Source organism: Punica granatum, chromosome 1 (genome assembly GCF_007655135.1).
Source record: "Punica granatum isolate Tunisia-2019 chromosome 1, ASM765513v2, whole genome shotgun sequence".
NCBI classification, from domain to species: Eukaryota; Viridiplantae; Streptophyta; class Magnoliopsida; order Myrtales; family Lythraceae; genus Punica; species Punica granatum.
The window spans coordinates 45,538,350-45,551,346 of NC_045127.1; the positions used below are offsets into that span (position 1 = coordinate 45,538,350).

At 41.1% G+C, this 12,997-nt stretch overlaps 2 protein-coding genes across 4 annotated transcripts; one reads left to right on the forward strand and one right to left on the reverse strand.

Annotated features, from left to right (window-relative positions):
- Positions 1–284: 284 nt before the first annotated feature.
- On the forward strand, positions 285–6,473 carry LOC116201695 (protein NRT1/ PTR FAMILY 7.3). Of its 2 annotated transcripts, XM_031533063.1 has the most exons (5): positions 285–425; positions 603–717; positions 4,229–4,446; positions 4,534–5,096; positions 5,229–6,473. In XM_031533063.1, the coding sequence occupies exons 1-5, from the start codon at positions 399–401 to the stop codon at positions 6,100–6,102; spliced, it is 1,797 nt and encodes a 598-aa protein (XP_031388923.1). In that variant the 5' UTR covers positions 285–398; the 3' UTR covers positions 6,103–6,473. The 2 variants fall into 2 exon arrangements, with proteins under 2 accessions (XP_031388923.1, XP_031388932.1); XM_031533072.1 differs by lacking the exons at positions 285–425; positions 603–717 and adding an exon at positions 2,934–3,869.
- Positions 6,474–6,803: 330 nt separating this feature from the next.
- LOC116201704 (pyruvate kinase isozyme G, chloroplastic) lies at positions 6,804–12,031 on the reverse strand. 2 transcript variants are annotated; one of them, XM_031533085.1, is made up of 12 exons: positions 11,597–12,031; positions 10,539–10,820; positions 10,229–10,394; positions 9,494–9,628; positions 9,234–9,365; positions 9,059–9,147; positions 8,892–8,954; positions 8,506–8,681; positions 8,188–8,290; positions 7,858–8,006; positions 7,254–7,362; positions 6,804–7,165 (listed from the first exon to the last, which is right to left on the reverse strand). In XM_031533085.1, the coding sequence occupies exons 1-12, from the start codon at positions 11,834–11,836 to the stop codon at positions 7,052–7,054; spliced, it is 1,758 nt and encodes a 585-aa protein (XP_031388945.1). In that variant the 5' UTR covers positions 11,837–12,031; the 3' UTR covers positions 6,804–7,051. The 2 variants fall into 2 exon arrangements, with proteins under 2 accessions (XP_031388945.1, XP_031388953.1); XM_031533093.1 differs by having other exon boundaries at positions 6,857–7,165; positions 9,255–9,365; positions 11,597–12,030.
- Between the last annotated feature and the right edge of the window lie 966 nt (positions 12,032–12,997).

Consider the following 12,997-nt stretch of genomic DNA (forward strand, 5'->3'; position numbering starts at 1 on the left):
CGTTCCACCACTTGTGTTAAATCCTCGAGCGATCGCGATAAGAATTTCGAAGTTATATTGGATGGCAAATAGTTACTTCTTTTCTTAATATTGCAATTTGGAAACAGCAAACATATATCTTACATACTTGAGAGTTCATATAAGTCCATCTCCCATCACTTTCTATGTCCAAACAAAGAGCATACCGCTCTACCTTTATGTTCCATGGAAGATTTGGCCACGTGGACGTACCCCCCCAAATCTCCACCGTCCAGCCCATCCACTCACCCTCTATATATTCACTGCCAGCCCCTTCCCTTTCTTCCCCAACTTCTTTCTTCCTCTCCTCACCATATCCATTCATCAGTAGCTCTCTCATCAACACACTTCCAAAAGGATACAATAACCTCGGTTCATCAATGGCCTGCTTAGAAGTGTGCATGGAGGTCAGTAAGAGACATATATATATATCAATGTCTGTCTCCAATACCGTGTCGTGTCGTGCCGTTGGTCCGTCAGTGCTGATCGATATTTGTGTCTGCATGCATTTTTGTGATGACTGAATTCCAAACGACCCTGATCACGTGTATGGCAGTTTGATAATGGTGCGTGGAATCCTGCAGGGTAATTTCAAAGGGGAGAAAGAAGAGAACACCCTTGATGGAACCGTTGATTGGAAGGGACAACCTGCGATCAAGGGCAAAACAGGGCAGTGGGTTGCTGGAGCTATCGTCCTGTGTAAGCTCTCTAATGTCCTTGCCAACATATATATAATCCATATATGTATAGCTCTCACTTTTACTATGAGACTTAACCTTTCATTTTATTATTATCTATTCTGCAACATGATTAGTTAATGAAGCATTTCCTTTTCGAGACATGATCATAATGAGTACAAAATCCGTTAAACTCGTCACATTTGCGCCGTAACACTGTACACATCAGTAACCTATGGATCGAGCGGCCAGCTCATCTGGAAACCATATTTAATTCGATAAGTAAGCGGACGCACAATGAGTCTGCATATCCGGCCTTTCGCTTCGTCACGTGATCATCCTTCTTTTTCTCCTTTTCTTTGATATTAAAAAAGGGATCAATATGGATATGTTTATATGGATATTTTGCTCTCTCTGTGTTTAATTCCTTGGTGGTATGTTCGATAAGCTATCACAGCCAGAAAAAGAAGTGCAGAGAAGAGAGATGGCTAGGCTATATGGAGAAAATGACAATATGGTACAGCACATGAGGAACAACGTGTGGCCTTTTGGCATGAAAAGACCAAAAACAAGTGTTTGGAGTTGTCTTCACATGAGGTTGATGAGAAAATATTCGGCGAGTATCACACAGTTAGGTGATTATATAAAACTCAATATCTAACATGTATAGAAGTGGATAGAGAGAGAGAGTTTATGAACTATAACTATTTTTTCTAATGGTCGCAAAAAACACATACCAAATTCCAGAGGGAGAGAAAGGGAAGATGAGATCTGGTTAGTGCAATAGATTCTTGGTGGGGCTACGACGGCTAGTAATTAATTTATCTTTTTCCCATTCACCCAAAAAAAATTATATTTTTCCAAAAATAAAAATATTAGGTATCAGTAGTACACAACACATAATTGACGCACTTCTAGCGTAAATATTGTTGGCATAATTAGATATATTAGTACCACATAATTAACGTGTTTTAACCGAAAAAAATTAGGTATCGGTACACATAATTAACGCATTTCTACTGTATAAATTGTTCCAAAGATTGTAAACTGAAATTGGGTTTAGAAAAAGAAAACACGTCCTAACTGATCGGATCAGATCTCTTATGATAAACGGAGCGTGAAAGCTAGTTTTATTAAGGCGAACATGTCTGCTCCATATATCTGATCCAGTTATAAAACTCTTTGCATCGCTTATAATAAGATTTCACACAGCGGTTAAGAATATACGGAGTGCCGATAAGTACGTCCGAAGGCTCGGTTTCTAGGGCCTTCGACGGCACCCACTTGACCGGGATTCATAAGTGTTGGAATAGAATGTGTCCAAGGGAAAATCGGAATATGGGGGGAAATCGACTGGATTTTAGGAGCATGCAGGGGAAGGGAAGTAAGCTTATGAACGCAAGTGATGATGACATGAGTGGGGAGAGGGAGAGAGAGAGAGAGAGAGAGAGAGAGAGAGAGAGAGAGAGAGGAGGAAGAAGAAACATGCAATGTCCCGCCCGAACGAGGAGGGCGTGCTGGATACGTTATGTGTCATCCTCCTCGCCCCCGTCCCCTCCCTCTGCTGAACTCGGTTGGTGCCACGTGCCCCCTCCCTGGAATATGAGGCCACAGACCGACCTCCACTGGTTAAAATCACCGGCGGTGGGTTCCCGGTCACTACCTACGTAATTGGACCTGTTGCAGCCGGCGATCCCAATTAGGAGATGGTAGCCACCGGTGGTATAGTCACTATCATCGCCCCCCTCCCACTTTCCTCTTATTAAGTTAAATACTCTTTCTTTTCTTTTAATTTTATTTTTTATTTTTTTTAATTAAATAAAAACCCGTGAAGTCTACTTGTCCAATCATATTGTGTCACGTAATATCATTAGTTGTTAACGTTACAATCTGACGGAATAATTGATGTTATGCTAAATGCGCAACAAAACCTGAAGGTCATGCATTTTTATGCTATTTTTTAAAAGTCGTGTCACATTCAGAAAAAAAGTACAAAGGTCGTGTCTTTCTGTACTACTCTTCAAATGTCGTGCTATATTTAGGAAAAAATACGAAGGACGTGTCTTTCTATACTATATTTCAAATGTTATACTATATTTAGAAAAAAAGTATAAATGTCGTGCTTTATTAGGTGATTAACAAAAAAAACACAATTAAGAATTTTCGTTTCTTTCTTTTTTCTTTTTCTTTTCCACCTCAAAAATAGAAATTATTTAGGCATAGACGCACTTAATACCTTGCCTTTCCATAGAATAAGCCAAACGCCACTAGTTGAGTTGCAATTTTACTTTTACTACTTTAATAAATCAAACAAAGAGTTTTATTTACGAGTGTGCTCGACTTAATGGACTGACGCTATTCAGCAAGAGGCATTAACCATCGGATCCACAGTTTTTACATTTAGCATGAACCATGATTTATGATTCACGTATCTCAATTGTGATATCAAAATATTTATTGACCTTTTTGGAAGAAATTACAAAATAAAAAGTATATTTAACCAGCAATTGCTTGAAATCGGACATGTCATGTATATAGACAATTTTTTGTTGCCCAGCTTGATGAGTAATTCAAGCAAAATCCATTAAAAAAGGGGAAAGAACACTGGAACACTGCAAACCTTCTTTGTGATTTTTAATTACTTGGTAATAGCTTGCGTTATAGCCAAGGGATGGACTTGAGGACGGACGCGACTTTGTCGCCATTGAATCGGGAAAAGGATTTGTGTTAAAATTCCTGTGTATGCCTTTCCAATTTGCGATGGATAAAATTTCTTCCATTTTACGCATCATTACATTGATATTTTACCACGTCAATTCTCTTTTAGTAGCATGACCATCATTGAAGAGAAATCACCAGTTTGAGGAAACAGAAAAGATGGCTTTTTTCCTTAGGATCCTCAAAGCATGAAAAGAATGCCCAAATTAATTAAAGTTTATGTGCATTACCAATCAAACCTCAGGGAACTCCCAGCATGTACTTGTCAGAGTTTCTATACATACATAATCAAATGCACATGCATAACATCATATGGGTTGTAGCCTTTCCGCATTCGGATTCGGTCCTCAGGTGGAGAGCAATTTCCGATCCGTACAAGAGTTTCGTGTTCTACTAGGAGATGAAACCAATTACCGCTCGATCTATCAGAGCCACAGAACATGCGAACAGATAGAAGTAAGAAGAAAACGTGGACATCTTCGACTTGCTTAAGTTCTTTTTGCCATGTGATTTTGATGCCGATCTGCTCTTCATTTGGGAAAGCATGGCCCGCTCTTTCTCCTCTTCCACATACAAATACTCACTATGTTTAAGCAAATAGGTCCCAAATCACTCCAAACAGATACGACCGAGATTAGATATCGGAACACATGTGTAACCATTGCAGACAGCCGTAATCGGCCTAAATTGTCGGCAAATTCCTTATTTCGAATTAAAGTTCTTGTCATACTTTTCGATGACTTTTTACCTTCTTTTGTGACTGGAGATCTGACTCTTGAGCTGTAACTTTCTTTGTGGATCGTGGACTGGAACAGTGAACCAAGGACTGGCAACCTTAGCATTCTTCGGAGTCGGGGTAAACCTGGTGCTGTTCCTGACGAGGGTGCTTGGCCAGAACAATGCTGATGCTGCTAATAGTGTGAGCAAGTGGACGGGAACGGTTTACATCTTCTCTCTAGTCGGCGCGTTTTTGAGTGATTCCTACTGGGGAAGATACAAGACTTGTGCTATTTTCCAAGTCATCTTTGTCATAGTAAGTACCATAAACCGAAATCCCAGTCGAGCTTAATCACATCACCAATGGAACATAAATTGACGCATTGCTGTGATTGAATTGAAGGGATTGGTGTCCTTGTCACTTTCATCGTACATGTTCTTGATCCGACCACGAGGCTGCGGGGACGAGCAGACTCCGTGCGGTTCCCACTCGAGCCTTGAAGTCGGGATGTTCTACCTCTCCAGCTATCTCGTTGCTCTAGGCAATGGGGGTTACCAACCCAACATTGCCACCTTCGGAGCAGACCAGTTCGACGAGGAAGACCCCAGGGAAGGTCACTCGAAGGTGGCCTTTTTCAGCTACTTCTACCTGTCGCTGAACCTCGGGTCCCTATTCTCAAACACCATACTGAGCTACTTCGAGGACGAAGGGATGTGGGCCCTCGGGTTCTGGGTCTCTGCCGGATCTGCATTCGCAGCCCTGGTCCTCTTCCTTATGGGGAGTACTCGGTATCGGCACTTTAGGCCGAGTGGGAACCCGATTGCTCGATTTTGCCAAGTGCTTGTTGCTGCAACAAAGAAGTGGAGAGTTCAAATGCCAGAAGGCGGGAAGGGCTTGTACGCCGAAGACAGCAAGGACTGCCCTCCTAATGGCAGCCGAAAGATGCTCCACACCCACGGGTTCAAGTAAGTTTATGAGCTAAAAGCTTAAATACGATTGCGGGAAAAATGCATTTGCATTCCTGAACTTTAGCAGCTCAAAGTACAAAATTCGACTTTTAATCTCACAACAACTAATGATCGCATATGTGAATATAGGTTCCTGGATAGAGCGGCCTATATTACATCAAGGGATTTACAGGACCAGAAACAGGGCAGTTCGAGCCTGTGGTTGATCTGCCCGATTAGCCAAGTTGAAGAAGTCAAGTGCATTCTCAGATTGCTCCCTATCTGGCTCTGCACGATCATATACTCAGTCGTGTTCACGCAGATGGCCTCCCTCTTCGTGGAGCAAGGTGCCGCCATGAAAACAACCATCTCCAACTTCCGGATCCCCCCAGCGAGTATGTCTAGCTTTGATATCCTGAGTGTGGCACTGTTCATCTTCCTGTACCGGCGAGTCCTTGATCCTCTTGCTTGTCGGTTAAGGAAGAGAGACTCTAAGGGGCTCACAGAGCTACAGAGAATGGGGATTGGACTCGTGATCGCAGTACTAGCAATGGTCTCCGCAGGGATTGTCGAGTGCTACAGGCTCAAGTATGCCCAGAAGTCTTGCACCCATTGTGAGGGATCGAGCTCACTGAGCATCTTCTGGCAGGTTCCGCAGTACGCCTTCATTGGAGCGTCCGAGGTCTTCATGTATGTTGGGCAGCTCGAGTTCTTCAATGCACAGGCACCGGACGGGCTGAAGAGCTTTGGGAGTGCTCTCTGCATGACCTCAATCTCACTCGGGAACTACGTTAGCAGCCTCCTCGTGACCATGGTGATGAAGATCTCTACCGAGGACCACATGCCCGGGTGGATCCCTGGGAACCTCAACAGGGGCCACCTCGACAGATTTTACTTCCTCCTAGCAGCTCTCACAACCATAGATCTAGTGGTGTACATAGCTTGTGCAAAGTGGTACAGGTGTATTAAACGCGAAGGAAAATGCGAACAGGAAGAAGATGAGGAAGACGAGTTTGATGTCTAACCATCTATGATCTATTCGGTCGGAGGGCTGTAATCCCGGCTTAAATTAATAAGAACGGGGAGAGAGGCGGGTTGCTGCAAGAGAATACTGTAAGATTCTAAGAGACTTCCGGACAGCTAACGACTAACTGTACCTTCTCTTTATGCTTTCTTCTAGCAGAACCCGACCGAGATCTCTTCAAGTATGTGTTGGTTTGGTTGAAGCTTGAATGTCATTTACATCAACCCTCCTCGGCCCCTAGCTATTTGCTCAAGATACAGAACTCATTTCTTCAGTGCCAAACTTGTATAAGTCATGTTAGATTTACATGTCCGGAGCCGCTGTTCTTGGCTCGCCTGGCTACACGGCATACATACAGAACTTATCAATCACTTCGAGACCTGCAGAGCCTGATCAGTTTCTGGACGAACATTTCGACCCTCTTGTCTGCCGGGCTACATAGCTATCACACAGAACTTATCAATCACCTTGTCCTGCAGCTGATAGAATTAGCAACTGGTAATTGATCAGTTACACTTAAGTCCAATCAGCTTCCAGACAAACATTTCGACCCTCCAAGAATTAGCAGGAGGGACAAGGACAAAGTGTAACCATGTAAAACCGGCAGCATTTCCCAATGAAATACTTCATCATACTAAGGTATCGTAGATGGAGATTTTATATAGCAAAAAAGAAGAAGTTTTAGGAGACAGCTTGTAATATATCATCAATAATGACTTCATAATCTCCTTGGAGACATTCCGGGCAATATAAATTATCAAGTACGAAGTGACAATAAGCGGCAAAGGTTTTCAGGTTCCTATACTCTTCAAAACTCATTGATTTCATACTCACTACAAAGAATTATAAATATGGAGAACTAAAAATTTGAAGACAATCACTCGACTGTCGACCAACAGCAGCTGCATCTGGTCCCAAGAGAGCGTGTTCGTAAGAGCGAAATATTAAATCAACCTTGGACCTGACGAACTTGGATGTGGTGAGTAGATTCTCGGCGCCAGATCGGTTGGGCCCCACTTTGAACCAGAGTTACATACTGTTCTTCCTTTATCAGCCCCTTCTCCTAGAGTACCAAATGCTCTTATCATCAGATAACATTCAATCTAATAAAGAAAAACAGATAAAGATCAGGTGCACAGAAAATCGCTAACCAGTAAAAGCTCGATTGCTCGAGAGAAGGTCTCCTCTGCATCATCAGAGAACTGCATATGTATTGGCAAGACACCATGGTAAAGTGCTAGTCTTTGCTTGATCCTTTCACTGCACAGTAGCAACTTTTATCTTCAGTGTCATACTTAGGGGTTGTTCAAGATTGTACTGTAAAAACTAGAATTGTTTACACAGGTTTTCTAGCTCACTTTGCAAGATGTTTTTTAAAACCAATATTTGGTCTCCGGAATCTTGCAATTGGTGCTCGTGACAGAAGAATAGTAGGTAGAGGTCGGTGACTGGAGGAGCAAGTGGTGGTGGAAGTGTGGTGGTTTGTTGGGAAAGTCTGTTTCTAAATTTGCTTTTGGAGACATACCTTTTGAGAAAACTTTGGGAACAAGTTTAGACAACCTATCAAGTTGTTTTTAGGCTAAGAAACACAAACTCATCTTTAGAACCATTCTAAACATCCAATTAGTTATGATGTTCAACAGAAGAGAGTCAGACTCCCAAATAAGAAACAAAGGATCTCTGAGCTTATCTTTTGAAAGTTGATGCATTTGGTAAAGAGTTCATAATAATTTTACTGGGATCTGATGAACTCACTCATTTGTGAAGGCAAAAATTGTTGATGAAGGCCGATAATGGCTAAGAAGTATAGCCATGGATCCAGTTCTTGTGAAGACAATGATGGGTGTATTGAGCGTATTTGCCATTGTAGTAGCATGAAAAGCAAACATTTCACCCATATGACTCTGCCAAAACATATAAATAAAGTCATTAGATGGTGAATCAATAATTAGATCTCTACTATTATAAAGCCAACCCCCTCCCCCTTCATTCTCACTTGAAATCTACTAAATTGTCTATTCCGCATTAACCTCAATCTGTAAGAGCTATATCATTGAAGATAAGATAGTAAACTAGTGAGCTTACATTATGAGCACTGGACTTAGCTGGAGGAGCGATGCTAGTAGATAGACTTGATTCAGTTCTAAGTGCCACTGTGTGCATCACTTTGACAGCCTTTAGAGGATACCTGCATTATGTTTTCAAATTTTCAGAAGAAAGAACTTATTACTGATGATAAGAGAGTGAGAATATAACTGCAATTCACACAAATTGAACTGATGAGAAAAACTTATGCAGGGGAGGATTTCCTCTGTATGTTCCCATACAGTATTTACTGTTAGGAGAGAATATCGAACATCCATTGAGCACATCCTGGATACTTTATATGTTTCATAGACTTACTTTCCATGGGCAGTTTCACCGGAGAGCATGACTGCATCAGCACCTTCCCTCACTGCAATTGCAATATCAGAAACCTCAGCCCTGGTTGGAGTAGGATGGTCAATCATACTTTCCAGCATGTTGGTGGCCACAATCACTGGCTTCTGCATACTGTGACACCTCCTGATAATGTCCTCCTGTCTTAGACAAGTAAGTTGTCATTCTTATCCTTATCTCCACTCCATTAACATATACATTAAGCTATTCGCTGTTGCTTTAGACCTACCTTCGGTAAGTATTAATTAACTGCAGTAGTGCGGCAACCATCAAATCTTCTTTTCATGCTGTATGTTATGCATGTCAAATAATACTACCTAAGATGTTGCATAAATTTGCACACAAGTTACCTGCAATAGTGGAACATCCTCAATTGGAAGTTCAGCACCGAGGTCTCCACGAGCAACCATTGCCTGAAATGGAGAAGAAAGCAAGATACCACTTTCATCAGGCAAAGATTTGCAACTCACACGGTGCAAAAGAAAGAACGTCCATTTAGCAAGTCATAGAAACCAACCCCATCAGAGGCAGAGATAATAGACTGCAGATTTGGAATAGAATCGGCACTTTCAATCTTTACAATTACATGAATATCTGCATTGCTACCTGCAGAAGATGTTTGCATCCATTGAGACCGTGAAGAGGAAAAGAACAGACAGCCATGAAAACAATATAATAGTAAAACAAGAAACCTGAGAAGTTGGACGTATTACTTTTTAGATAATCTTTCAGCTCATGCACCACTTTTGCATCCTTAACAAATGAAACAGCATAGAAGTCGACTTGGTTGTCTACCCCAAACTTGATATCTTCCCAATCCTTATCTGCATGATTTGAGTGCAAATCAAACACAAAAAGAAAGTTTCTGCTCCATTTAAAAGGTAATATATTAAAGATTACTCAGAGAAAATATCACAAAAGATCATTGAGAAAATATTATAAAAGAAATCACCTGTTATTGAAGGAAGATTTGCACTTTTGCCCCTGACATTTAAATGGCGTCTTGATTTTAGTTCCCCACCGTCAACTACTACACATTTGACTACATCTGCTGTCTTTTCTTTTACAGCTAATGACATCATTCCACCTATAACAAAGTAGTAGAGTAAACATTAAGTTTTACAACCAAAAGATGTAGTAGATAAATCTCTTTGAAATAGAATCAAACATGGAATCAGGAATTAAATTTTTGGACCAATCAGTATATACTTGGGAACATCCGTTCTATATTTAATCATATTGATGAAGTACATACCCTTCAAAATTGTGGATGCTAACAAACATTCAAATATGCAGTAGAATACATGGATCTCATAGACTGGGATCTATCATTGGCAACTTCTGTTGAAGAGACATAGGGACACAGGTGAAAATTCCTTCCAGATAAGTCTTGAGTTTTTAGGACACCAGTCATTTCCATCTTCACTCTTAAGAATGTAAATGGAAAACTCATGTAAGTCAAAATCATCTAAACCTCTCATTTTTCTCTACTGAAACAGAGTACGCACCTGCTTCTATATTGAGAAATAAATCGTTTCTCAAATCCCCACACATGAACCAAACACATCACATCAGAAATCTAGACAATGATTTGGTACATCAGGTCAGAATAACATTTCTACTAAACCTCAAAAAGCTAAAAGAGCAATTGCAATAAATATCTTATATGGGACGAAGACAAACTTACCATCCACCAAAAGTATGTCACCGACCTCCACATCGTTAACAAAGTCATCATAATTTACGCTAACAGTGTCTTCTGTGCTGACTCCTCGCCTAATTGTGAAGTTGAACTGTTGTCCCTCTTTAAGAGTAATTGGTTGTGGTACATCTCCACTTCTCACTTCAGGGCCCTGGAAGAAAGTCAAATATTCGAATTACCAAAGTGTGTTTATTGAAGCCTACAATCAAGTAGCTAGAATCATTACATAATTTTCAACTAGGAAAGACAGAATCTTGTGAAATGAAAGTGAAAATAATTATCACCAATAACCTACCTTGGTGTCCAACATTATGGCGACAACCTTATCTGGGAACTGAGCATTGTATTCCTTGACAAGATCTATAGTTTTCTGGTGTGAGCTATGGTCACCATGAGACATATTGAGACGCGCCACATTCATACCACTTTCTGCAAGCTTCCAAATCATTTCACTTGAGCTTGTGGATGGACCAATAGTACACACTATCTTCGTCTTTCTCAACGCATTGGGACGCACTCTCATCTGCCCAAGTGGATGGCCATCGGATTCAATGTCAAAAGGGTACTCTATCTTGTCCTGTAGTATTCACATTGCAGCAGGTGTTTAGAACATGACTATCAGATTAAAAGGAAGACATTCCAGGCTTTGCGTGTTCGTCAAGGCTATAAACATAAACCATACCTAAAATTAAGTAGACATGCGGGGATGGGTCTCTTTGAATTAGCGGCGCAGGCAACCCAATAAAAACGAAGACTAGAAATTATAAGAAACAAGCCACAATAAAGTTCTAACATAATGAAATAGCCTCGACCTCAGTTTCATCAATATTACAACAAAGCTGAGGTGTCTCGTCGAGAAGCTTGAAGAGTAATTTAAGGAGAGATTTCCAACAAGACTGACAACTTTGATTAAACCAAGACACAAAACATAGGAAGAACAAACTTCAGTAGAAGAGGGAAAACAGAGGGCTCCACTAACAATAACAGTGAAGTCATAATAAAACAGGGACCTAAACAAAGAGGAAAGAGCAATAACTGTTAACCCCCAAAGAACAAAATCATGAACACGTTCGCTTCTGCTATGATGAGTTTCAATCAGGGAAAAGCAGTTAATAAGTCAAACTCCCGAACAATTTTATTTTCTTTGGCATGGTACTGTTAAGACTGCTCAGAGATTATTGGATTCAGGACCCTTTACAACCTCGAAAATCCGAACTTTCCGAAGACCTCGACTGCCCAAATTCTACGCACACATCCTCAGTGCAAGCGGTTCAAAGAAAACGAAACTGTCTAATTCTACAAATTACGAGCAACACAGAACATCAGAGACACAGAGAGAGAGAGAGAGCTCACAGCTGTCAGGGGCCCATTATGCGAAGCGACGCGTCGGGTCTCGCTCTTTTTCGTCACCTTCATCGATCGGACGGGGGCGATTCGGTGCTTGTTAGTGAAGGCAGCCCAGCCACTGGGTGCATGGAAGAGCTCCGTCACGCTTCCGACGGAGGAGAGGCGATCGAAGGAGGCGGAAGCGAAGGCGCCGGAGCCGTCGGGCTTCAAGAGGGACATTCTCGAGGAGAGATCGATCGCCGCCATAGGAAGAGAGCAGCTGGCCACAGAACAGTGGGGAAGAGAGAGAGAGAGAGAGAGAGAGAGGCGGCGAAGAAACGAAACGAGGAACTCCTGAGGGGAAGAGAGAGAGAGAGAGAGAGAAGGCCGAGCGAATGAGGAAGAGCGCAATCAGTCAGTCAGTCAGTGGGGACAGTTGAGCTGGGCGGATTCTCGCGTCAGACTCATTCCCCGCCTCAGCTCGACTAACATAATATCACACGTTTTCCGCGCCATTTTATGCTCTTTTTCTTCTCTAGCAATTCATGATTATGTTTGAGGAATTTCATCAAGAGTAATCCCTAATCACGAATTACAAGATTGAGCGTTTGTCCTCCAAATAATGAGCTCATGATGGAAAATTGGCTATCTAATTATTGTCTATAACTGACGATGAGGATGTGGTCTCGCACAATAAAAAAAAAAAACTCGTCAAGAGATATTGTATTTTTTGAACTCAACCTATATGATTTTACCCTGAAAAACGCCGAATGAAAGTGTGTATTTCTTCAATGTAGGATTTTAATTCCTCGTTACAGCTCCTCGAGAGACAAAGGGCTTGGGAAGTTGAGTGCATGGCTACATTCCCACAGGTGACGCTAATGATGAGGATGTGGCCCAAGATTCACGCCTAAAAAAATTTGAGCCTTAGAGAAAGGGACTTATCTTACTCTTATAAAGAGGTCCATGACTCTTGTCTCACATTCCAATATGATATCGAAATACCTCATCACTGACCATCGCAATGACCCTGACGATCTTAACTCTTCATAACACACTAATATTAGCATCTATATATCAACAAATATATGTGAGAAGACGAAGAAAAATTTTTGAGTTCTTCAAAAAAATTCAAATTATTAAAATGAAAATTCACAATACAATTTAGGCTTTTCCTTGTTGAATATTCAGCAAAAAGGACTTGCTCGAGCACTAACCAAGGAGCAAAATGAAAAAGGAATGCGAATTACACTAACTAGCCACTTACCCACTCATTGCACAAGATTATCATCTTTCAAAAAATTGCTACGTATTATTGCCTTCTTAAAAGGAAAAAATTAATTGTTAATTCTATTAACATATATTTTATGAATTTTCCCTAAGATAATCTGCAGGTATCTTCAATTGTTTGTCATTTGTACAAAATCT